The 25,130-nt window shown below is 39.8% G+C and overlaps 2 protein-coding genes across 2 annotated transcripts; one reads left to right on the top strand and one right to left on the bottom strand.

The window, feature by feature from the left end:
* Positions 1-614: 614 nt before the first annotated feature.
* LOC140241919 (uncharacterized) lies at positions 615-10,741 on the bottom strand. Its single transcript, XM_072321665.1, has 12 exons — positions 10,133-10,741; positions 8,978-9,325; positions 8,211-8,294; positions 7,496-7,732; positions 6,823-7,029; positions 6,456-6,590; positions 6,036-6,098; positions 4,791-4,970; positions 4,058-4,168; positions 3,402-3,454; positions 2,541-2,732; positions 615-1,707 (listed from the first exon to the last, which is right to left on the bottom strand). Exons 1-12 carry the CDS (start codon positions 10,739-10,741, stop codon positions 615-617), a joined length of 3,312 nt encoding a protein of 1,103 aa, XP_072177766.1.
* Positions 10,742-14,282: 3,541 nt separating this feature from the next.
* Positions 14,283-24,013, top strand: LOC140241761 (transmembrane protein 127-like). The gene is made up of 4 exons (XM_072321511.1): positions 14,283-14,455; positions 19,358-19,622; positions 21,812-21,982; positions 23,223-24,013. The coding sequence occupies exons 2-4, from the start codon at positions 19,358-19,360 to the stop codon at positions 23,531-23,533; spliced, it is 747 nt and encodes a 248-aa protein (XP_072177612.1). The 5' UTR covers positions 14,283-14,455; the 3' UTR covers positions 23,534-24,013.
* The last annotated feature ends 1,117 nt before the right edge of the window (positions 24,014-25,130 follow it).

The following is a 25,130-nucleotide window of genomic DNA, read 5'->3' on the forward strand; positions in this document are numbered from 1 at the left end:
GCCAATAGATCAGCGCTTGCCGCTAGGACTGTTTTCTAATACTCCACGACGCATAGTTGATGTTGATGACGATTTAGATGATGTAAGGAGAAACCGACGGAATATTCTTCCGGTTTCTCTCTTGCCTTTGGTAGCAATATTACCTGGAGATGTTTGCTGCTGTTGATTGCCAAAAGTTTTAAAATTTTGAATATTTTTTTTTTTTTTTTTAAGTTGTTGATTGAGCTGTGGCTATCTGATCACAGACATATTTTTTTTTATTCTTGTAACTTTGTTTGCTATTGTTCCGACGTGATTTGTTTTGTTTTGTTTTGTTTTTCATTTTGAACTTTTTTGAACGTATCTGCTACACTGCTTATGGTTGAATCTAGAATTCCATTTGAATAGCAATAGCTTTGTGTTGTTAGGTTTTTTCCCTTTCGGTCATTTTTTTTTTCTAAGCCCAATACTGCCCCACATAATATGACGTAAATAAAGTTCAGGTTGGTCCAGTACCAGCTGGTTTCCATGTACGGCTGTCCGTTTTCACTTCAAACAAAATATCTAATATTGGGATAAGTAGGGCTCATCAATAGGAAAACTACATTAAATCGCTAAAAGATAATTAGAAATTTCTAAGCAAAAGAGGCCCAGCTCTCACTGATATCATTGAGCGATAAATCGTCGTCCCACTCCTCCAAATGGCAGTCATCTGGCACGTCACCACAACCCTCCTTCACCACCTCCTCCTCCTCTTCCTCTCCACCATCTTCTCCCCAATCCTTCCAGAGCCTAGACTTTGCCTTCTTAAGCGACGCAAGCAGTTTCTGGAGCGAGTCTGGTCGGTAGATGGTCTCGTACTTGGTACACTCCTCTCCCATCCTCCGCAGCTCAAACATCGATGCCGTCTTCCCCATGTCCTTGAAGATCATCCCAAGGGAAAAGATATCAGACAGGATGGATGTAGGATGCTCCTGCAGGATGACTTCAGGAGCCATGTGACTGTAGATTTTCCCTGCCTTGTACTCTGCTTTGACGTCCTTGGACACCTTCCGCCGGAAGGGGAGCGCAATGCTACTCGCCAATCCAAAGTCGATGATCACACCCTGCCAACGTCCACGACGTGGTTGGAGCAGGACGTTGCCGTTGTGGAGATCGTTGTGGAGAAGACCCTTGTCGTGAAGTACGATGAGGCCGTTGGTGATGTCGATGGCAACTTCCAACATGTCAACCCTCGTCAGGACGACGTTCTTTAGGGTCTTCTCTAGGATCTGCTTCAGCGAGTACACCTTCCCGTAGTTCTTTTCGCCGATGAACTCCATGGCGATGCAGAGGTCGTCCTCCATCGTCAGGGTTCCGTAGAATCTCGGGAAAGACGCACAACCGGAAACAGCTTGCTGTATCGCCATCTCCTTCCTGGCCCGGAAGTTGTTGATCTCTCTTTCGGCAGCAGCCTCAGACGGGACTAATCCTTTGGGAAGACTTTGCTTCTTGACAACAATTGCTGCAGAGGAATCCTTCAGTCGGGCCATGGTGACCTCGGAGTAATTCCCTGTGGCCAACCACTTCAGGGTTTCAGGGAACTTGGCGTCCTGGTAGAATGGCGACACGTCATCGATGGTCATGGACTGGCAAGTGGCTGTCAGCTTGTCAAGGACAACGGAATCGTTGACGACCGTGGTGCTGTGAAGTGCCCCAGGGGGTATCGAGTGGTGGCGATTTTGCAGTCTGTGAAATTAAGAATGTAACAAGTAAATCAAGTTTAGTGGATTATTGAAGCATTGATGCGTCATTCCTTTGAAAATCTTATAATTTTTGAAAGTGGCAACGATACTAAGTGAGAAATCAAAGAGTTTGATGCTTGAATACAGATTTCATTCATCAGACATAAACTTTTGAAGGAGTATTATGATGAGGGTAAGATGAGAGTGTCATGTTTAAATCGATGCAGCGTCAACATAGTTTACTTTTTCAGTTACAAAGAATGACGTGATGCATCAGGTGGAACATAGTCATGTCACTGAAGATGGCAAATACTTTCTGCTCTCTTCACGATCTTCCATGATTTGAAGTTCAGCGATTTGTTGTGGGTTTTGTGTTTTTTTTTTTCTTTGGCTCTCCCCGTTTATTTAACAACTCTTCGATGTGTGAATGCTCTTATTAATTGTACTTAGATATTGTACAAAATCGGGTACAAACAAAAACAACAAACAAACAAATAAACAATCCTCAGCTCTCCTGACATCAGATGATAACTGAGTTCTTAGGGACCTGTGTAGACCCAGACAAATGCATAGTTTGTGTTATACTATATATTCATCGTACATATATTTTGTATTATACTTTACGACTTTCACTTCCTGTATATTTTGTATTACTATTATCATCTTTTGTTCGATAAAAATGAAGCAATTGAATTGAATTGAATTGAATTGAATTGAATTGAATTGAATTGAATTGAATTAAACTGAATTGAACTGAACTGAATTGAAATAAACTGAACTGAATCGAACTTAACTGAACTGAATTGAACTGAATTACAATATTCGTCGAAAACGTACTCGGCAACGAGACGGTAGAGTTGGTCGATGTTCTCTGTCAGCCGATCGTTGTCAAAGTTGAGTGCCTTGACCCTGAGCTTCAGTCCGTCCCTGGCACTGCGGGTCCTCCTCAGCAGCCGTTCATCCTCTTCCTTCTCCCGCGAGAGATTATTGAGCCTGCTCTCCAAGCTGGATTTCTCAGCGTTAAGGGACCTGACGTTAACGTGATATTACTGCCACATTACACATTACGAGCACACACATACATGTTACAGCCGATTTCACTTTGAAGACAGATTGTTTGGTGCCTGTGATGTTTCAATATTTCTCGGATGTCTGACAAAGTACTGAGTAAACCGAGAACTGAAATTCATTACAATTTTGCACTGCCTCGAACAGCAGTGTGATGAGGAAAACTCTTATAATGTTCTTTCCCTGATAGAAAAGGAGTATTATAGAATTTATGACAGAAAGACCATTCGCAATTCAACAGGACAAAATGCAGATCAACAAAATGTGTCATGAAATAGTGCGTTGATATGAATTGTCCTGTTGCGGTGTCAAAGTCTTACCAATGTAATCATTATAGTTTAAGTAGCGTATATATCACGAACGCCAATGAAAGATGTACGCGTGTTTCAAGACATATTACGTTATAATGACATTCTTTGTACAAAATATAATGCAGAAATACACTGCATTCACATTGCTCTTGCATCGTTGTGGGTATTTCAACAAGAACATTCAAGGTTTCTCGTGTTCAGCCTGTAATCTAGTTTAATATTTCAGTGATGAAATGGTAGCAAAAACTGCAAATGCATGTACAAAAATAACGGTGAAACACACAATCTGACAGTGGTATCAATCAATCATGTTACTTACTTGATGGTTTCCTGCAGCTGCCGTATGTTACTAGCGGCTGAATTAGGAGTTCCCTGCAATATTGATAAAACAAATAACACATGACTTGATAAAACAATATGCGTTATTTCTCATGACATTCAGCAGAACACACTGAGTGATGATAGAATGGGGAGAGGGTAAATATAATGATGTCACACATACATTTCTTGAAAATTGATAATCACCTATACGCATCACCTCTGTATAGAGATAAATCTCTCAAATCGTGCTCTTGTTTCTTATATGTTCTCTTTACTTACGGGACCTCGTATTTCTTAGCAATCTTGTAATCCTAAATGGAGCTGTCTCTTCTGCCCTTCTAATCTATTTACCCTTCATAATACTTTGACTTTACCTCACTTGAATTTCAAGTCACCTGACTCTTTTCTCTATTTTTCTTGTCTCCCGCAATCTGAATGACAACATTTGTTTGTTATTTTTTTCGTTGGCTTCATAATTATCATATGTTTCCTAGTGATAAAGACTATGCCATGATAATAGTATACTCTCAGTCTATAATGTACCCTTTTTTTAAATGAAAGGAATTAAATAAGATGATAAACGTCCATCAGTTTTGTGGGGGTCTAGTACACTTCCTTGTTGAGGTTGCAAGAAATATAAAACAAATGACGAACCATAAATGGCTGCACTTTGTTGTTCTTTCTCAGCTTCTTGAAGATTCCTTTCTTCTTGCCTGACAATATGTGCATCTGCTCCGTGACCCTGGTTACCTCGGCTCTCAACGCCTAAAAATACAATCATACAGGCACGGTTAAAATTCTCACTTACTTATATTTCATTAGGCCCTACTCTGTAAAAGAACCAAAACTTACATTCAGACTTATCAAATGAAAGCAGATGGTTATAAAATGCTGAGCAAATTCAGTCTTGCGAACGGATGGGTTTGGAGTAACTGGACACAAGTGGAGAGTAAAATTTTAACACGTCTTGACATTTTGAAGTGGGGATAAATTTTTATGACTCTTTAAATGTGTGGGACTGAGTCTACCAGCGCTACCGTTCGTGAACAAATCTGAAAACCTTAAAAGTTTGCAATGTATCATCAAATGGACTGTAGTAAACGGGTCTAGGGCAATTACCCCCTGGGCAATTACCCCGCACCCTTCCCCTGGCCCTTATCCTAATCCTAATCCTGAACCTAACCCTAACCCTAACCCAAACTCCTAACCCTAAACCTAACCCTAACCCTAATCTTTACTCTATACTTATCAACAACCAGTATTTGGCCGGGGGTAATTGCCCGGATACGGTAGTAAACAACAACAAACACACGCACACTTTGACATAGTTTTGTCACATATCATGGTACATCCAGCTATGGTTCGTGAATGAAACTGAACTGCTGACCTTGATTTCGAAGTTCCGTGATTCGATCTCCTGGTCACTCATTAACTTCATCTCTCGAAATTCGTCGCCCTGTGATGTCATCCGGGCTGTGACGTTATAGTACGCTTTGAGGATCATGGTCACAATCTCCCGCATGGGGGTGCTCTCTTCGAAATGGATGTTTAACTCTCTGGCTGAATCCTACAACACACACCCACGCAGAAATGAAGGAATGAATTGCACACTTGAAAAGGCGATGATGATGATGAACATGATGATGATAATGTTTTCGGCCATATGAGTCGTAGCAAATATATCTGGACAATGATGTAACTGACTAAATATTTCATCTCTAGTGATTCATTTTGGAAAATGATGTAACTGATATGAATATTTCATCTCTAGTAGGTCCTAATTCATTTTGGAAAACCAACAACACCTAAACCGAACATTCCAATCATCTCAACAGCATTCGGCGTGTTGAACACTGGCTCAGAATACATTTATATACACAAGACCTAGATTCTGGAATTCATTAAGTTGCGAAATAAAAAATTCTCCTTCTTTGTATTCTTTTAAGCGGAAGTTGAAATCCTTTCTGTTAAACCCTCTCTGATGTTTCGTTTTTATTAACCAAGTCCCTACAACCACAGGGTTCATCATCCAACCATCAATCAATTAATCTCTGAATCTATTATAATTAAATAACCATCATAATCTCTGCACGGCTGTATACAGCCACCAGCTGTTTGAAGCACCTCTTCAATTCCCTCTTCAATTCCCTTTTTCATTTCCTTGATCAGCGTGTAGGCATTCTCTTTCTTCCTTCCTTCCTTCCTTCCATTTTTCCATCTATTCTGTCGAGTCGTGTCATGTTGCTGTGTGTCTCCTATTTTGTTCCGTCTTGTCTTAAATTATACTTGTGCTAAGCATATTATGCAAATAAGTATTTCATTAGATTTTTCTTGAGGGGTTCACAATCTACAAGCTTGCTTTTTAGTGGACCTCTCAGTTCTTTTTTTTTCCAACTGAAACATAACGTTGTATTTTTTTTTTTGCGTATACATGCATATAATTATATGTAACTTTGTTATTGTATCATTTGATATCATTTGTAAGATGTATGTATACGATTGTAATATGATTCCTAATCTATACTGTGTTATGTTCTGTTGGAAAAAGGAGAATGAAATGAAATGAAATGAAATGAAATGAAATATTTGGCACATCTGATATGAGATTACACAAGAGTTTGCCATGCCTCACCTTGATGCAATCCGCCAGGATTCTGGACTTCGCCTCAAGTGTGCGGATTTCCCTGTCAGACTTCTGTAATTATATACGTTAGAGAGAATTACAACAGTACATTAAGAATATTGCAGATAATAATCTGCCTGCCTCTAAAGGGCATTTAGATAAAGTTTGTGTATCCTAAACACAAGCAATATTCCATCATGCGATCAGTGAAACAGGAGACTATAAGGAGCGCTGTATAAAAAATTCCATCGTGCATATAAAAGCCTTAGTCATCTTAAGTCTGTTTGCATCTCTCTCTGAGGAGCAGTTTGATGACTATTCGTATACAGTCGGTATTGAATAAATGTATATCATATTTTTGCCCAACATTGTTATAAAGCACAGATATGAAAAAGGGTTGAGATCATGATCAAAATGGCTGCCATATACCTCTAGAGAGATCTTCAGCTGGTCCTGGTTTGTCTGGACCCGTTCCCACGCCATGCTCAGATTGTCGGCCAGGTCCTGGGCCTCGAACTGGTCTGGGTCCACCTCAAGAATCTCTTCGAGTGGTTTGGTCAAGATCTAGAAACAGAATGAGCCCACAAACTATGACTTAAGAGTATAAAATATGAGAACATAATAATCATATTCTTAAGCAACGTTCGCAAAATACAGGTACTCATTGTTATTATCTAGAATAGATAAGCCTTTACTTTTTTCTCTCAACAAACTATCTATATATGACAGTCAAGTGGAATTCAAAATCGATTGCGATCATTTTAAAATGACTAAGGTAAAAATAATATTAACCCACCGAGATTTTTTCGTTGGCAAGGTACAGCTGGGGTTGTAGTTCATTCACTGTGGAGTTGTACTTCTCGGAAACATCGGTGTACTTTTTCGAAACGTCGGCATAGTTGTTTGTCAGACTTGCCCAGCTCTCTCGAATAACTTTCCCCGCATTCTCCGGGCTAAGCCGAGCCGACGTGCCGGTTACCTCCTTGACGGCGGCAACAAGGTCCTTAGATCGTAGCAGATCAAATAGCAAGTTTAAACATGGGCATGTCGACTAGTTGCACAGATTGGTTTGAATATACGCATTCATACATGGGGACATACATTGCACATTACTCGCTCTTCATGAGCAAGTAGACAGGATGTACAAAGGAGTCACTTTGAAAAGAAAAGTTAACGTTTTCAGTCAATTCCAGCTGTATTTCGCGAAGTTGCTACCGTTGCAGTTGTTATACCATCTTGATGAATAGATAGAGTAACATATAGGCAGGTATACTCTTCAGTGACAGAACAATGCGCCCTTAAATTCGAAGATCGCTGTATATCTGAACGATCCTAAGCAGATTAGAATACAATGAAGCGAAACCATGCCGATGTAATAATATTATAGCCTTTAAAACTGGTAAAACAGACCAAAATGAATTATAATGATGGGGATATATACAAAGTCTCAACCAAAGACTTATGAGTACCTTAAGGTTAGCATCAGCCTCCTTCCGTTCCCGCTCCACCCTTTCCATCTTCCTCCTGGCCACACCCAGTTCCTTCTCCAGTCTCTTCCGTTCCTCTTCGGCCTTCTCCATCCCAAGCCGGAAGTCGCTGGACTCCACCGTCTTCGCTGACCACTTCTCCAGGAGGAGATGGGTCATGTCTTCTACCTTACTCACCTCGAACCGATCCGTCACGATGCAGCACGTGTGCAAAAGTTGCTAAATCGGGCAAAATCGAACGAGTATTAGATTGTGTTGTCCCTGCATGTTCATTATGGAACGATTAAACCGACAGAATGACGTATACATGGATTGCACCAGAAAATGTGATGTTTTTTTTTAGTTAAAAACAGACACATATAATGGAGCTAAAATGCTGAGTTGAAGCATCTTTAACGATGCTCCCGTTGTGACACTGGTCTGAAAAGGTGCAAAACTGTACATATGTTTCTTAAAGTGTAGGGAGAGAGAAAGACAGGGTGAGAGGACAGGTAGAAAACAACGAGGTTTTGTTTCAGGGATCTTTTAAATTCGTGTGACTAAAATTGTTTTAAAGAGTGTTTGCGGAGTAATTCGTTTATCAACTAAAACAGGCATTGACATCTCGATTATCCATGGATGGTATGTATGTGCTTTCATGCACCTTTGCCGTTGCATGTTGCACTGAATGATATGCACGTAAGACGCACAAACTTACTTTGGTTTCAGCACACTGTTTCAAGAGCAACTTCTCTGCGGCGTCCAACCGGAGGCGCAGGTATTCGACCGTCGACTCCGAAGCCTGGTACGCGAGAAATCAAAACAAAAATGTTGGAAGAAATTTGCCCGGTTAAGTATGCAGCTAAACACTGGACGGGAAGGACTTCAGTGTGTAATTTCCTTCAGCATGATTTCAGTGTGCCCAAAATTACTTCATAACAACAACAACAACAACAACAACAACAACAACAACAACAACAACAACGTGCATCAGTCTGAATTGGTTGTCTTCATCTTTCTAGTTGCGTGTTTCCTCAATTCTTTTCTATTTAGATTTACAACACTTTTTTTTTAATCTCTGGGTCAGCCCTTTTTATATTGTACAGCTGTTTCAATCTTCTTTTCTTGTTTCGTATCAGTCGCCGACGGAGAAATAATGTCTGAAAAGTTTTCAGGCTGAAACATTTTTTTTTTTAAATCTCTTGGTGTAAATCTCGTATCGTATAATTTTGTTATGTGCCTGCCATAACTGTCTCTTCACTACCAATGCACGTGTATGATATCTTCCACTTCAGTTTGCTTGTATTTTCAGTGACTGCATACACTCAGTTTCGTCTTTAAGACATCAATTACTAATCTTTCTCGCACTCTGTAGCTCAAAATGTTGTCCTGTTCACCATGCTGAGCTGAGAGTGACTTGTGGCTTAAAGAATTAACACTAAACCTGTAAAACGGAATTATTATTCTTGTGTTACAACAACGCACCTCAAGTTTTCCCTTGGCAATCTTCACCTCTCCCTCGCAAGTCTTTAAGGTCTCCTTCACTTGGATTGACTCCGGAGTTAGTTGGTTTGAATCCGGAGTTACGCCGGTTTCTGATTTTCGCTGCTCCCTGGGTCCGTACAGTTTTTCAATGAGCTTCTTGCCCTCATCGATAGCTTTGAGACGCTCTGAGCGAGGGACTTTCTTCCAGTCAATTTTCTGCTGAGGAGGCTCCTCAGGGCGCGCCCAGAGGCGGCGGGTGTCGAATCCCTGGCCGGAAGTTCTCCGCGGGCGGAATGACGATAGAACGGCCAGCGGTCGCTTTACTAACGGGTGGTAATGATCCATTCCCTAAAACATGAGGAAGTGTCATCCGTTTTGAGACTGGGATCACAATGCTGGTATACTGTTTAGAATGTACCCTGGGCATTCAGTTGCAAATAATGATAAAGACAAAGAGTTGAGCCATAGCGCATCGGGCATGAGAGGTTGAAGTTAAGGTAATGATTCATTAATTCTTGACAGAAAAGGATTGGGGGGAAAGCAACTATTTGCTCACTGAAATACAAAACAATGTAAACTCTAGTGTGGGATTTCAGTCTCAGACATCCTCTCGCGGGAAAAACTGTTCATATCAGAGGTCACTAACCCATAAAGATTTGGAGATTCATGCTGTAGACATTATACATTCTGTTGTCTTGTCCTCAAATAATGGACAGCTCTGAATTCTTAGAGTATATAGGCCTATTATATCGGAGAAAAACAGAATTGGTTACTCACATAAAAATCTGCGCAAAGTCAGAAAAACAAAACCTTTGCCAATTTGAGTAAAGAGCAGAAACATTCATTTTAACATTCTTTTACTCTTTTACTATTAAAAATCATCTATAAATTCAGTGATTCAGAGGCCATTGATATTTCTCCACCTAAAATGAACAATGGCATAATTATGACCAAACTGGGGTTCAAGTGAAAGAAAATTCACTGTTTTACCGAATGAAATGTGAGTGACGAATGATTAACATCATCAATGCTAAAATCTATAACTTACAGTAAGAGAATGTGGTTTCCAGGATATATGACTTCTATGCATGAGTTAAAAAGGAGCAGCACTTCATCCTAATTTTGGATATTTCAAAAACTAACATAAATACTCACCAAAGCAGCGGAGTGCTCTGTGTGATAACTAGTTGCAAATGGTTTCACATTCGTCACCAAGGCGGTCTTTCCATCAGCTAGGGCATCTTCAGCATCAGACGAAATGGTATCTGTCGTCTTGGTAACGGATGCGGCATCCATTGCCTTGCTGATCTGCCTCCCTACCTCAATGGCCCGAAGTTTCTCCCTCCGTGGGACGATCTCCCAGTCTATGATCGGGCTCTGATCCGGGTCTGGTCCGTCTGTGGTCCAGGGCATCAGGAAGTGAAGGGGGTGTTTGACTGACGTCATACCGGCTGGTCCAAGGTGAATTGGTGCTGTGGTGGAGGCGCTAATGGAGGTGGGACTGTTGGTGACATTAGCGATGGAGCTGGTGGTGAGGTTTGCGCTGGTACACGTAGAAGCACTGGTGGTTCCGCTCTTAGGAGCCACGTTGTCATCGATGGTGCTGTTGGTGATGACATTGGTGCCGGATGCAGTTGCCTTGGTAACGAGCAACGCGTGCTGTCTGTTCAGTCTCTGCGCCCGACGCTGCCGAGCTGATCGGATGCCGGCAGGCTTTTCTCCTCCTTCGGCTAACTTGGATGATGATTGGGCGGTCTCCTCCATTTCTTTGCAGACTACAGTAATGATCACTGTAAGAAATTTATAAGGAAATGAAATCATTTGAATGGAATTGAATTGAAGAAACGACATTAGATAGATATTGAGTATGATTTGTCTCTGGGATAAATATAAGTAGTAGTACTGGGAATAGACATTGTGCTGTAAGTAATAAGAAATACTTTCTACCGTTTAGAATAATTGTGTTTCAGCGCAGATGGATGCTGTCATAATTATCATCGTAAAAAAGAAAACAACCCAACAACCCAGAAACAAACTTCAAATAATTATACGTTATCTTCAAAGGCAAAAACTGTAAGAGATTAATTCCTTTACTAAAATTCACAGTCAGTCTAGGAAAGACTTAGTGTTTACCTGTTCACCCTTGCATTCAATATTGCATTTAATAGCATAAATTTCTAAGGAAGAAATTGCCAGCACATATTTCAAAACATCCGAGTAAAGAACAAAGATCTATATATAAAAAAGAACCTCGTGTGTTGTCTGTTCTTGCAAGTATACCTTTTATAATAACTGAATTGAAGTTCTTCTTATATTTCTCGACACAACCAAACACAAGACATAATATCATCACTGGACCAAATAGTAAGTCGAAATATTGAACTAGCTACAAACATAAATGCAATATAATTACTAGTCGGTTCCCTTAATTTAGTGCATTCACAGTATTATAGCGAACAAAATTAGTCACATATTACACAGAACAAATTAGCTAAAATGAGGCCAATTCCGGTCTGCTGACACAGGTTGTATTGCTAACGAACAGCAAAATGAAAAAAAAAAATAAATGTAAAAGTACTAGTAGGTTTTCTTCACTTAACCTCTTTAAACTCAGAGTTGAGGAAAAAAGAATATCCAAATGTCAAACTATATCTCAGTCCGTCTGAACGCCAAAGGATGGAAAATAATTTTCTTATAAACATTATGGAACAATCTCCCTCTAAACATTAAATGTATTACAGATTTTGATGATTTTGTATCTGTATTGAAAACTCATCTTTTTGATAATTGTTGATTATGTTAGTAATTTATGAATACTGAAATGTTTGTATGATTTTTGTTTTCTGAATTGCAAGGATACTTACGTGACTAACTTCATTGTAACATTATATAGGCCTATTTTTACTCTGAAACTATTTGACCAAATTGTTAATGTATTTCTGTTTACCAAAGTGTATGCCACATTATCTAGCTGATAGAAATTTAGACATAGATTTACCTCTTCTTGCGGCAAGTGGATCTCGAAGATGAAACTTAATTCTCGAAATTCTGTCAGAAGTTGCAAGTTCTCGAATTTCCGATCATTCAGGGTGGCAATATGAACCAGCGCTGCTCCGTGTAGAATGCCAGTAATGCACCAAAGATCCACGGTCTGTCATCAATGCTAGTATGCTCCTCAATGTATCCATGTGAACGCGCGCCCGCGCACAGCTCAACGTCGCATTGCGTCACAATGCCCATACTTCCAGCCAATCACAGGAGCCTGCGGTATCTACTATATCTTCTTCTGGCAACTTCACAAGTTTTATCACGTCTAATTTAGATAGTCATTTTGGATTTTCAATGCGATTGTCAATGCGATTGTCAGTCTGTGTATTTGTCGCTTTCTTTGAGCATAAATCATCCATGTACATGTTTTAGCTTTGATATAGCTCTGTTATAACAAGATTTCAATGCTTCATTACAATGCACGAAAAATGTTCCTCATAGAGAAACCCTGGGTAACAGTTTCATTTTATGGAAAATTGAATACCGGTAACCCATATTACACGACGTTCTGTCTCTCCTCTAGAACAAGTGACACCCCATCCTATTCTCAAGCTACTTGCACCATTAGTCGTATACTACATTGTCTTGTTCTTGCACACCTTGTAAACATTCTACCACGACAAAAACCAGACAGTTCTTTCACATACACACTCACCTAGCCACCCCCTACACACATTTTTTTTTTGTGTCACACACACACACACACACACACACACACACACACACACACACACACACACAATCTAAAAGGGGCATATCGGATTGTTATACAAACGACATCATTGGCTCCACTGAACCAGTAGGACGCCATCACTGGTGACTTTCAGACATGTTCAAATAGGCCAATTTTTGTCATCATTGTCGGAATCGCTTATTTTTATTTTATTTGTTTCTTTGATCTTATTAGTTTCACTTTAATTAGGTTCTGTGTTCAATAATACAGTATTTCTCCTGTGACAATGAAACCAATCCCAGTAGAAAAGTTGTGTCGAAAATAATGTGCTGTACGTAACAATTGTGTGTAAATAATGTGATTTTTTTGTTTGATAAAACGTATAAATATATATATATATATATATATATATATATATATATATATATATATATATATGTATATAAAACCCAGCTAATGATTGGCCAAAGTTTGATAGGTGTCTGACAACATAATCTGATGTTAATTCACAGAATTTTATCTTCTAAAAATGTCTAAAACGGATCTTGCAAGGACAAGACACACGTGCATACATGACATGACATGACCCATACCTTAGAAGGACATTATCAATATTCAACATTTCCAATATTTCAGGACAAAACAACTCCAAGGCAACCATGTTCACTCATGTATTGTCTATCGGTAACATTTCAAAATGGCATGAAAATGGAATACGGATGCACTTTATCTACGTAGGCCTACGTGAAGTTACAGATCAGAGGTTAATTAATAGAAACGTCACGCAATACAATTTAAATGACGCCTTTATTGTAATTCTTTTTTACAGTCTTTTCCTTTTTTTTTTCCAATTCTCTAGTCTTAGTCTGACCTAATAAATTTCGGAGTATTTTTTTTCTAAAACTTAAGAAAGTAAGTCAAGATTAAAAAAAAAAAACCAAAAAAAAAAAACCAAAAAAAAAAAACAACAACAACAACAACAAACAACAAACAAAGAAAAATATTCTGTGAGAAACAGAGTGACGAAATCCTGTGGCTCCACGTTTGGGTAATGTGTATTAAAATGCGGAACGAATACAGTACTAGTATGCCAAAAGAAAGGTTAGATAGACCTCTATTACATATATACAATAAATTATGTGATGACGCTCTGACGAATGTCGAGAGCAATCTAGACAAAGCTGAAATCTTTGTCACAAGTCACAATCTTTTTAGTCTAACGACGAAAATGTCGTGTGGTTCATGATTAAGCTTCATAACATCTCAATTGCAACATTGTCTTTCATTTTTACGTGACGAGATTGACGTGATTAGTTGCATGAAAATATTGTGAACTAAAATCTCGTTCCTGAACGTCACCAGCAAATGAAGGTGTAGGTTTCACGCACCGTCGTCGGTAGACTTCATTCTGGGGCTTCATTTCTGAATAGCGCCATCTTTTGGCAATGAAATACAGCGGTTACCGAGAATCTGCCCTTGGATCATGTTTTGTGTCAGAATTTGTGTGTACATACACTCGTACTCTGTAACATCCGTACCAGGAACAAAAAGTTCAGTGATGTCATAATCGTGGGACGAGTTTGCGTTACGAAGGGTGGAAAGGGGAGTATCTTCGATGTAAATCTGTATTCAGTCCTTTCAGTTGCATTGCTGTTGATACCCGTGTAGCCTTTAACCAGTTGAAATCATGGATGAATAGTCGGAAACCTAGACTGGAATTCAGCGTCGGAGAAATTGGCAAATAGAACGGCCGAAAGGTTAGTGTAATTTGCTGTTGTTTCAGTGCCATGGCCCACGGCCCATGCAGTGGGTGCAGTGACACTGCAATGCAATGCATTCTGATGGCAATGAATCACTGATGACAGTGCAGTGCACAGTGCAATGATCATGATGATGCCATTAACGCTGTAGCTGTGTGTGTTATTGACTTTGAATAACGTTAGATATGATTCCAATCAATGACAAGGATGTAATGAGCTTCAATCCCTTCATCTCCGTAGAGACCGTAAGCTATGTTTGCATTGCCGCAAAGCGATATCCCAATCGGTACACAGTAAAATGGCCAAAAACAGAAAAAGGAGGTTTGATAAACATGATAAACACGATAAACACGATAGATAAACACGATGATGTGGACATGGCATGAATTGATATTAGGATTAGGAATGATGGCCAGTCCTTCCATCTCATTAATTCTCATGGACGTTACCTCCTCCAAGGAAGGAGGTTAAGTGATCATCGGCATGCGGCATTGGTTTGTCTGTTTGTGAAATAACTCAAAAACTTGTGTACGGATTAAAACTTGCATAAAAAGTTGATATTGATAGTAAAAATGATACTATTAATAGGAACACATCATTCAATTTTGGTAGTGATCTTGGAATATTTATGGATTTTTGAAGGTTTTTTTTTCATCTTTTGGCATAGAATTTAGGGCAATATATAGATAATCTATAAAACGTATAAGGTCAATTCAATGAACTTGGGGTTCAAGCTGTGCGTACTGGAGGTTTACATACGTGCACTAAAGCGTGTGCTCTGCTTGGGCGGGGTGATGACATAAACAAAAGGCTTTTATTTTTGGAAATGAGTAGCTGGCTTGGCAGAGGTCTGTGCTCTCTGAGCTGAGTGCTTTTCTAGGGGTTCTGGTTGTTACTGTTATGGTGGAGGTGGGCTAGTGATGCCAGTGATTATCATGGTGATTGTTTTGCCAACATACAATAACTGTCACACTCAACAGAGCATAAATTGAAATTTGTGCAGGTATGGTTGGACCTACTACTAATCGACCGCCTAATGTTTATTTGCTCGATAAGAATATTTAACACTGAAATTCACGTAAAAAACTTGACCTACGTGATTGAGAAAATCCAGCTCTATCAAATGCCGTTGTTCCCTTTTCGATTCGAAGTTTCAGTGCAAAAATATCGCCGACGAACTTGCGTGGCCTCGTTTCAGCTCCCCGCGGTAAATAGCGTTATTAGGATCGACCGCTGTTTTTGCATTGACAATGCACGCAAACCGAGTTGTATTGAACACCGTGTTGTACGAAGCTTTTTAGAAGCCTTTTAGAAACTTCCATAGACATTACATTGTGCTGTCATTACGATTCCGTGAAATTATTCATTCGAAATTTTGTCCTTGATTAAAACCATTAATGAACAGTGAATTATCGCGTTTTCCCACACCATTCTCATCTACATTCAAAGCCAATCCATTTTTATGTGCTTTGCGTGCAGAGAAGTGCGTACTAAGTGTTCAGTGCGCGAATTATACGCGGTCGGTTTCAATAAGGGTGGTCGATATGTAGTAGGGCTACCATACAGTAGGGGCAAGCGTGTTACTGGACACCATGGTATTACCGGACACGCACATTTTTGCGTACTAATGACATTCTGTACGCGTGAGACTTCATAGATTAGCCTCACAGAACTTTGTGTGGACCGAAATCGCAAAAAAATGCGACATAAAAATGTAAAAACACGAAGAAATTCACATTCTATCTCAAATTCATAGTTGAGTGACCCGCACCTCGTCATAGTTAATATTTATGCATGTTCGAATCACATTTCACAACTGAAATTCTATGAAATCCACCTCACATAAGGAAAAATGCTGAAGATTCCAATAGAACCAAAAGTTCACTGATCGATATCGGAAATTTGTAGAGCTCGTCCTCAAACGCGAACGATGCGGAATACTGTAGTTGTGCACTAAGGGGCCCGCAACTCGTCGCCCGCACGTGCAGCTCCCATAGACAAAGCACATAAACTAGAAGTAGAGTCTAACCAGTTGTCGATTTCTCACAAGGTTTTATTGCGTGAACTGTTCGAAATGTTCAAGACAGATATTTTACCGTAAAATACGAAATTTGAGCGTCATTTGCCAATTTTTTCTTTGTCATCTGTTTGGAGAGAATGTGTACGGTGATTTGTGGGATAAATTGTGATTCTGGTGCAAGGACTAGGTGCGAAAGATGTCGATTATTTCATTGCGAAAATTGTGTCCGGTAATGCAATGCGATTTTGCGCCGCGCAAAAAGACAACTTTTTTAGAGGGGTATGTTTGAAGCGTATTTTCTAAAAACTGGAGCGAACAATTGACATGAGTTGGCTGAATTCGTAATTTCCAGGAGTCTGTGAATGAGTGATGTTATTTTTAGCCAAAATTTCATCCTCAGTACGGAATTCAAAGCCACAAAAAAAAAGCGTCCGGTAATTGTATCTACCACCCTACAATAGAACAAGTACAGCAATTGCTTTTCACTTTAAATGATAACGGTGATATATTGATACAGACCCCAACACTGTAAATTCAGAGTAACTAAATACTGTGGGGCCTCATTTCCCTCCACTTACTGGTACCTGGCAAGACTCTATATCTCTGATCTACTGTAAAAGTGGAAATTTTCACGGTGTTGAAATTTTCACACATTTTGCGCAACCAGAAAGTACCGCGAAAATAAAAGCACACGAATATTTTGGCCTGCCATACATGTATGTTCCTGTGTGTGATGTATTGATTCCGCGGAATTATAAACACGCGAAACCCTTCTTACAACGCCAAGCGCGAAAAATTAGTTGTGCGAAAATATCCACTTTTATAGTAGTCTATACTTGTAGATTCAGCCCCAACATGGCGTTCAACAGTCAATAAGCACAGCAATGGGGCTTTCATGCACAGTATAATACTGAGTTCTTGTGAATACATCCTTACAAAGTGACGTGATGTTTAATGCGCAATTGATAAGTTGTGTTAGCATGGCCTATTTCTGCAGCAGAGCATTTTCTGTCCTTCTTTCCCCTTTTTTCTTATACCTTTCCTTTGATCTTTCTTTTCTTTCTTCTGTTTTGTTCTTGGAGAGACTTTCTAATGTCCTCCACTAATTTCACCATACAACTCTACATACATGTACCTACATGTACACCACCCTAACCGTGCTTCCTTTCATACTCATGGATGCACACACTACCTGCCTCCTGTGGTGGAGGGGGCCTATTCACAATTTTGCCAATGTCAAAATAGTTTCTTTATGTCTGAATCAAGTGGTGTTTTGCCATGTTAGGTTGTAAAAAGTGCAGTTTGGGTCGGTGATCCACAACTTGATGGATATACCTGTGTCATTATTTTGCTACAAAATGAACACCAGGCAGGAGTGTGAAGTGTCTATGGGGTCCATGGCGTACTCGAGGGCCTTGGAATCTTTATGCCCCAGTCACATAGACATCCCGGATCACCCCGGACCACCCCGGATCTGATCGGGGAGAGATCCGTGTTGACGCTGGGAGGCCAACACGGCAACTTTTGGAGGTCAAAAACATCCGGCATCATCCGGGGATAGCCGTGTTGGCAGAGCAATCCGGGGTGGTCCGTGTGGGTGCCGTGTAGCTGCCGTGTTGATCCATGTAGATGCCGTGTTTGTCCGTGTAGACGCCGCGCTCTTTGGCCTTATCCGTTTAGCTGCCGTGTTGATACCGTGTGTACAGTCATACCAAAATCCCGGATCTCCCCGGATCTTCCTGGACGTCCCCGGATCACCGTGTAGATCCTTGAGCATCCGTGTTTATATGTGACTGGGGCATAAGGACTCTAGACTCTCTCTGATGCCATCTTAGCATTATTTTTTATCATTTCACCATGGTGAATGAGCTGTCTTTCTGGTCCAAGAACACTAGGTCTTTATCTTTGACCAGTTTTAACTTTTAGTACTTTTTGCAGACATTTTACTCATTAGCAAAATTCTCCTTTTCAGCATGTCATCATTTTTAAATTTTTTTATTAACATGGTTCCTGTGTAATGTTGCATATATCTGAAAAGGATGCTGCGCACATATTTTAGAATGTTGCTGTGACATGCCAAAGTAAAAGCCCTTGTGAACCTTCCTGGCCATTATGATCAGTATGGAACAAAAGGATCCCAGAAGAAAATATGGACATTCCTGAAAGAAGATAATTCTGCTGACTGTTAAAGGGGAAGGCTAGTAACTGATCAGTGGGAATCAGTGGAAATGCTGGGAGTTGATTGTTCCAATCCTTATGGGATTCATTCAAGAGTTCATTGTATATCTATTGTTGTGTGAAAATGATTTGCTTCAGAATGGTCTCATATCCAAGTAATGTGCAGTTTAATGCTTCCAGGTTAGCGTCCCTGGTCAGTGACGGAGCATTACTCTGCACATTACTTGAATATGAGACTGTTCTGAAGCAAATCATTTTCACACAACAATAGATATACAATGAACTCTTGAATGAATCCCATAAGGATTGGAACAATCATCTCCCAGCAGTTCCACTGATTCCCACTGATCAGTTACTAGCCTTCCCCTTTAATGTTGGGTAACTGATGATAGCGGGTGGTCCAGATCCAAAATGTCAAGTCCAGGTCAAGAACAAATACAGATTCAAGTCCTTAGCTACAGTTGTGGATATTGGCTTTAACTCATCTAGGAAAAGCCAGGAGTCTGGAAAGAGGGATAGAAGCTAAGGAATTCTCTTCTATGTGAGATAGAGGACATGTTGCATTTGGTAACCCCGTGAAAAAAATAAAAGAAGAGAAATTTTGCACTGTGCTTGATAAAACAGGCAAGAAATCAAGAAAGTAGTTGCCACAAGCTCTAGAGACTGTAGGAACCTCACTGTGTGTATCTTACACTTCACAGATGCCTTCATCGAGTCGTTCATCGGCGGGCTCTTCCCGTCGCAGCCGGTCCAACCACAGTCACCACAGGCACCGGAGAAGACACCGGCTGAGGCCCAAGCAGACAGAGCGGAACCTTGTGGCCGCCATCCTGGGCATGGTGGTGATTGCGGTGCTCATCTCGGCACTGGCCGACAAGAACTGGTTTATGCTCCACGGGGGCCAGTGCTCTGCTACACACCTGGGTGCTTACCAGTTCCTCACTCCAAATCTGGATAACATTGCTGGTGAGTTTGACCATACTGCACCCAACATTGCCGACTTTAAAATCACATATTCCAGCTAGTTTAGTAGGGGGTGTGTAGCGTGAGGATGGTGACGTACATTTTGAAATTCTGGCAGACAACACCAGGTGACAATGAAACCTTAACCTGATGAGGACGGGCTGATTTTGCTACAACAGGCATTTCCTTTAGACACCTGCCCAAGTATACTCAGGACTCGTCCTCAACGTGTTAACAGCTTATGCTCTTCACTGCATATATTTTACCCAATAATTGCCATGGTTGTGTGAAAAATTGTGTATCAGTGAAATAAGATGCCAAAAACTTTGTAATGACCCTATTTATTAATATATAACATTTCCATTCAATGTCTTTTGTCAAAGGGAATGCCCTTAAATTGTGTGGTATGGTTAGTATAAGGTTATGAGGTACAAAATCAAATGACGTTTGTACATTTAAGAAGCTTAGAATGTCACTTCCAGTTTGTGATAGAACTACCTCCTTAGCACTTATGGTCCACTCGCTCATGGCTGTAATACCGGGTAACTAATGCTCAACTAACTCTAGATATAAGGAAAAGAAGGTCATGTTCAATGTTACAAGTTTATTATTTTTTTAATCTAAACAAAACCTTTGGGCATGGTGAAAACATGTGTATACACTGTAGTTGTTGTACATGGACAATACAGTATAGTACAGTAGTTGATCATACAGTTTTTAAGGAGATGTAGTTACATATTTAGATGTAGGTAGATGTTTCAAGACTGTTTAATTATTTGAAGTCATTCTTGTGTAGACAGCAAAGTGAGTTTCTGGTGTGCTGAATTTTTGTACAGTTCAGTATATTGCATTCTCTTAAAGATAATAAAAAGTTTTGGCACCTCAAAAGTGTCCTTGAATTTCCTTGTCTTAGTTTGTGTTTCAGGTTAAAGTACCTTTCATATAACTAACACTGTGAGACTTACTCGCCCCAAAGTGCTCTCATGTCTTAGTAATCATGCAATTAACTGCGACCAGCAGCCCCATACGCATAGCGACCAGCAGTCCCATACGCATAGCGTAATCGGGCTTCGCATTGTAGCATTCAGGATCATGACAGATTTAGTATCGCAGGGTAAATGTCAACTTAAAATCCCATAAATTCTTCAATTTGAAGACTTACCAATTAAGTTGAAGTATTGAAAACAGGCTTCGGGCAACGTTTGGTTCTGCCTATAGTCCCTTTCTGTTTGAATTGATGACTGAATGTGACTCGGTCGACAGGACCTTAGGAGAGCTACAAACAGTACAATGAATACTACAGCCAGTGCCTGCGAACACATCACATGCGCACAAAATTTCACATGAACGGATAAGATGTTTGTGTGCGCACGCGCTGGCCATAGTATCCAGTGTATGTAGCTCTCCCAAGGTCCTCTCGACCGAGTCACATTCAGTCATCAATTCGAACAGAAAGGGACTATTGGCAGAACCAAACGTTGTTCGAAGCCTGTTTTCAATACTTCAACTTAATTGGTAAGTCTTCAAATCGAAGAAATTTTTGGATTTTAAGTTAACATTTACCCGCGATACTAATTCTGTCATGATCCTGAATGCTACAATGCGAAGCCCCATTACGCTCTGCGTATGGGGCTGCTGGTCGCAGTTAGCTATGCGTACAATGGGCTGCACGCTGCTGGTCGCAGTCAGTGGTTTCGTACAGTATTTATCGACGCTGTACAGCGTCAGCTCTGGTACGAAACCATGATTGCATGATTACTAAGACATGAGAGCACTTTGGGGCGAGTAATTCTCACAGACAACGTACTTTAACCCGAAACACAAACCAAGACAAGGAAATTCAGGGGAGCTTTTGAGGTACCAAAACTTTTTATTATCTTAAAAAAGAAAAATGTTATTGATAAACAAAGTGTTGTGTATTCAAACCTTTTCATCAGTTGCTGTACACGTATAGGCTTGTGTCCCATTTTCAAAGTTCTTTTGCACAGATGCAAGGTCATGTATCATGTCCTTCAAATCTAGTCCTCTTGCAATTTTAAGAATTATCGGGATATGTTTGCTATGGAATTCAAATGACATTAAATCACCTTATACAAAGGGGTCTGCTGAATACAATTCATGAACTACACGTGTACATGAACAACCGTCAACTTGGTAATATTTGTGTACATAACTTTCCCCCCGTTGTACAGCGTACCAGCATTGCTTTGATGTCCAGACCATTAGCGTGATGAGGGCAGTGATTGGATTCCTGTTTCTAGCCATCACCTCCTCCCTCATTGCCTTCTTTCTCGACACCCTGGGACCCATGAAGACTGCCCTCAAGATGTGTCGACGCTTTGCATGCTTTTCCATCATTACTGGTATGTAAACCCCCATTTTGTCCCCAGGCAAGACCACTAGACTTTTTTCTCAAAGCAAAATTAGCTGCTGTTGTTGATTATAGCAGTGACACACCCCATTAATTGATTGAAAAAAAAAATCTAATTTTTACAGTAGCGCTGAAAAAACAAAAGTGCTTTTGAATTATTGATCATCATGGGTATATGTACTTCAAATTGAATATGTGTTACTTGCTTAGATATCCCATACATTACTTGTTTGTCACAACTTGTATTGATTTGAACATGCTTGAAACCATTTCTAGACGCAGGACTAAATTCGACAAGGTGTACTGTGTAATGATTTGTGATTACTCGAGTATATGATTGTTGCTTTGATGTTTCCAAAGTACAGAGGAAAACATGGTGATCGTGATTGAAAAATGGCACAGTTTGAATCTGAAGCAGAAGTATTGTGATTACATTTGCTGTCATCTTGCAAGACACATTTACATTGTAGATATGAAGCTGTGTATGTGTGTGTGTGTTTAATTTTTTAAAATTAATTGCTTATCATGTATACCAGTATGTCTGTCCAAATCAAGTTTATATGTGTACTCTTTTTGTGAAACAAGGAAAATTTGTCATATGATTTTTTTGGCATGTTGTATGGGAACATATGCCATGAAACACAACTACCAGCAGTCATACGATGGACGTAAGATTGGCTCTATACTTTTCACCAAACTTTTATATAAAATTCCCTATTGTGTCCAAACTATATAATCCTAAAACTTAAAGGGTGTGTACAGTTCTGATTGAGGTGAGGATTTAGCTTGTAACATTTTGCGAGATAATCAGAAACCACTCTATGAGATGTCAAAGAGCATGCAATTCTAAGTGGTATCAAAAGTTTATTTGATGCAGATCGGTTTTGAAATGGCTGAGATATCCAAAAACAAGGTGAAACAAAGAGATCCTAATAAAAGGCGTGGCCTGTCGCCTTTTATTATTATCACTTTTTTTGATATCTCAGCCATTTAAAAACCAATTTTCATCAAGAAACTTTGAATCCTTCTTAAAATTACATGCTCTTTCATATTTCATAAGAGGTTTCTCATTATCTCACTTAGGAATGTTCAAAACATGAATTCCCACCTCAACCAGTACTGTATGGTCCCTTTAAAGTAAATGTATACATGTGTGTGTGTGTGTGTGTGTGTGTGTGACTGATAATGCATGAAACCTGTGCTTATGTTTCTCCTTTACCTCCTTGAACTAGTGATATTCTGCGTGGCAATCAACGGGTTCTGTTACTGGGCCTCGACCAGCATGGAGAAGGAGCTGAAGATTCACAAGCTAGCGCCCACCAGCAAGGTCTACGTGACCTTTGAGACGGGCTACTACCTCGTGGTGGTGTCGGGGGCGCTCTCCGTTATCATAGCCGCCACCAACTTGTTGCGCCGATACCCGCTGTACGATGAGCCTCGCCGCGAACGCCTCGTGGAGGACTGGGACGAACTCTTGGAGCAGGAACTCCCCGGGTACCCCCCAACCTCAATGTCCGCCCCTCCTCCGGCATATACCCCATAGGATACTTGCAATGATGAAGTCCTCAGACACATGTGTTACCATGGTAACTGCATCTTTGCATTGCAGTCACTGAACAATAGGATGGAGTTGATTTTCATCAAAGAGGTGCTTCATGCAATCACAGTATACGAAGCTGTGGGAAAGTTCAGCATTCGGACCCAGGATCCATGAATGTGACATCACAATGAATTTCCTTAAACATTTGTCATATTTATGTATGTGTGCCTAGGCATGATAATTAATGCATGTATGCATATGTGGATTCATGCTTTCCATATACATATAACCGCATAGCAACACTCAGTATAGGCATACATCATGTATTGTGTTTGTATCCGGTGATATATGGTATTACAATGACTTCACCTTCATTCATCCACTTTCTGTCTTTGACAAACATATGTATACCAGCTTTTTGCCCCGAGCATGTAGCCTTGGTAGAGGGTACCCTTTGAGCAATATAAACATCTGTGATTTTGACGCTGTGCATGCTCTTTTTTTGTGTATTTCATGTCTTTCATGCATGGAAGCTATTTGTTAGTCATCTTAAAGCCACTGTTTACCATTTGGAGCATTGATTGAAAAAATGTTCTAGTTATTACATTTGACGCAAATGTATAGTTCAGTTCTATTACAAAACAAGTTCAGTTCTATCACAAAACATCCTACCATATAAAAGTTTTGCAATAAAGTCACAAATAAAAGGAAATATCATTAATTTTCTAAATAAACCATAACAGTAGATGGTTTATTCTAGAAATGATTTTAGGAAAACTATTGTTCACACTTTGTCTATTCAACAATACTTAACATTGGTTTTACATTCGTTGTTTCTATCTCAAACTCACATTATAGAACTATTTTGAAGCACTAAAGCTGTTTTTTTTTTTTTTTTTTCATCTGCAAATGGTAAGTAGTGGCTTTAAATTGAGACCTCAACAACAGTAATTCCTGCATTAGGCTCGTTCATATGTACATCAAGCTAGGTTTGAATTGTAGTCAAAACATGCGTGTTCAAGAGTGGCAAGAAAATTAATGTGAAGCGAACTTCGCTTTTAAGCAACGTTTTTGTGCACATGCAGCTGAGGTGATATTCTCATCTCTCAAAAATCTGCTCAGTGTATTATGTTCACTGACCTGAGCATGACCCCTGGTCTCACTCGGTTTACTGCTGCGTTCATGCTGTAGTGATGATGCTTGGTGGGATGAAGAACAGTGATGTTCTGACTCTGCTTTGGTCACACCCAAGAGCTCACTTCAAAGTATTGTTAATGTTTTCATTGATTATTTTAGTGAGATTTGAATCATGATCCAAATCTCACTCTTAATCAGGAGTTTTCTAACCACAAAGATAATAAAAATGTTGTTGAGAATGTGGTCATAACATTGTTGTTGAATCATGGTCCAAACACGACCTTTTGATGTATATGTGAACAAGTTGTCTTTTTACTAAATGGATGAAAGATGTTAGACAAAAACAGAACCAATCTGAACTTGCCTCGTTAAAGTAGGATGGAACTTGTATATACTCTGCTGATAACTTATGCTGATATTGCATATCTTTTAGAGGTGATGCTTTTATTTCCTTTTTGATATG

This window comes from Diadema setosum, chromosome 18 (genome assembly GCF_964275005.1).
Source record: "Diadema setosum chromosome 18, eeDiaSeto1, whole genome shotgun sequence".
NCBI lineage: Eukaryota > Metazoa > Echinodermata > Echinoidea > Diadematoida > Diadematidae > Diadema > Diadema setosum.

Coding starts and splice junctions, on each gene's coding strand:
- LOC140241919 (XM_072321665.1), bottom strand. CDS start 10,741: ATGGAGGAGACCGCCCAATCATCATCCAAGTTAGCCGAAGGAGGAGAA. Junction 6,591..6,822: donor TTGCCAACGAAAAAATCTCG/GTGGGTTAATAT, acceptor TTCTGTTTCTAG/ATCTTGACCAAACCACTCGA. Junction 4,971..6,035: donor TCCTGGCGGATTGCATCAAG/GTGAGGCATGGC, acceptor TGTGTGTTGTAG/GATTCAGCCAGAGAGTTAAA.
- LOC140241761 (XM_072321511.1), top strand. CDS start 19,358: ATGCCTTCATCGAGTCGTTCATCGGCGGGCTCTTCCCGTCGCAGCCGG. Junction 19,623..21,811: donor AAATCTGGATAACATTGCTG/GTGAGTTTGACC, acceptor CCCGTTGTACAG/CGTACCAGCATTGCTTTGAT. Junction 21,983..23,222: donor ATGCTTTTCCATCATTACTG/GTATGTAAACCC, acceptor TCCTTGAACTAG/TGATATTCTGCGTGGCAATC.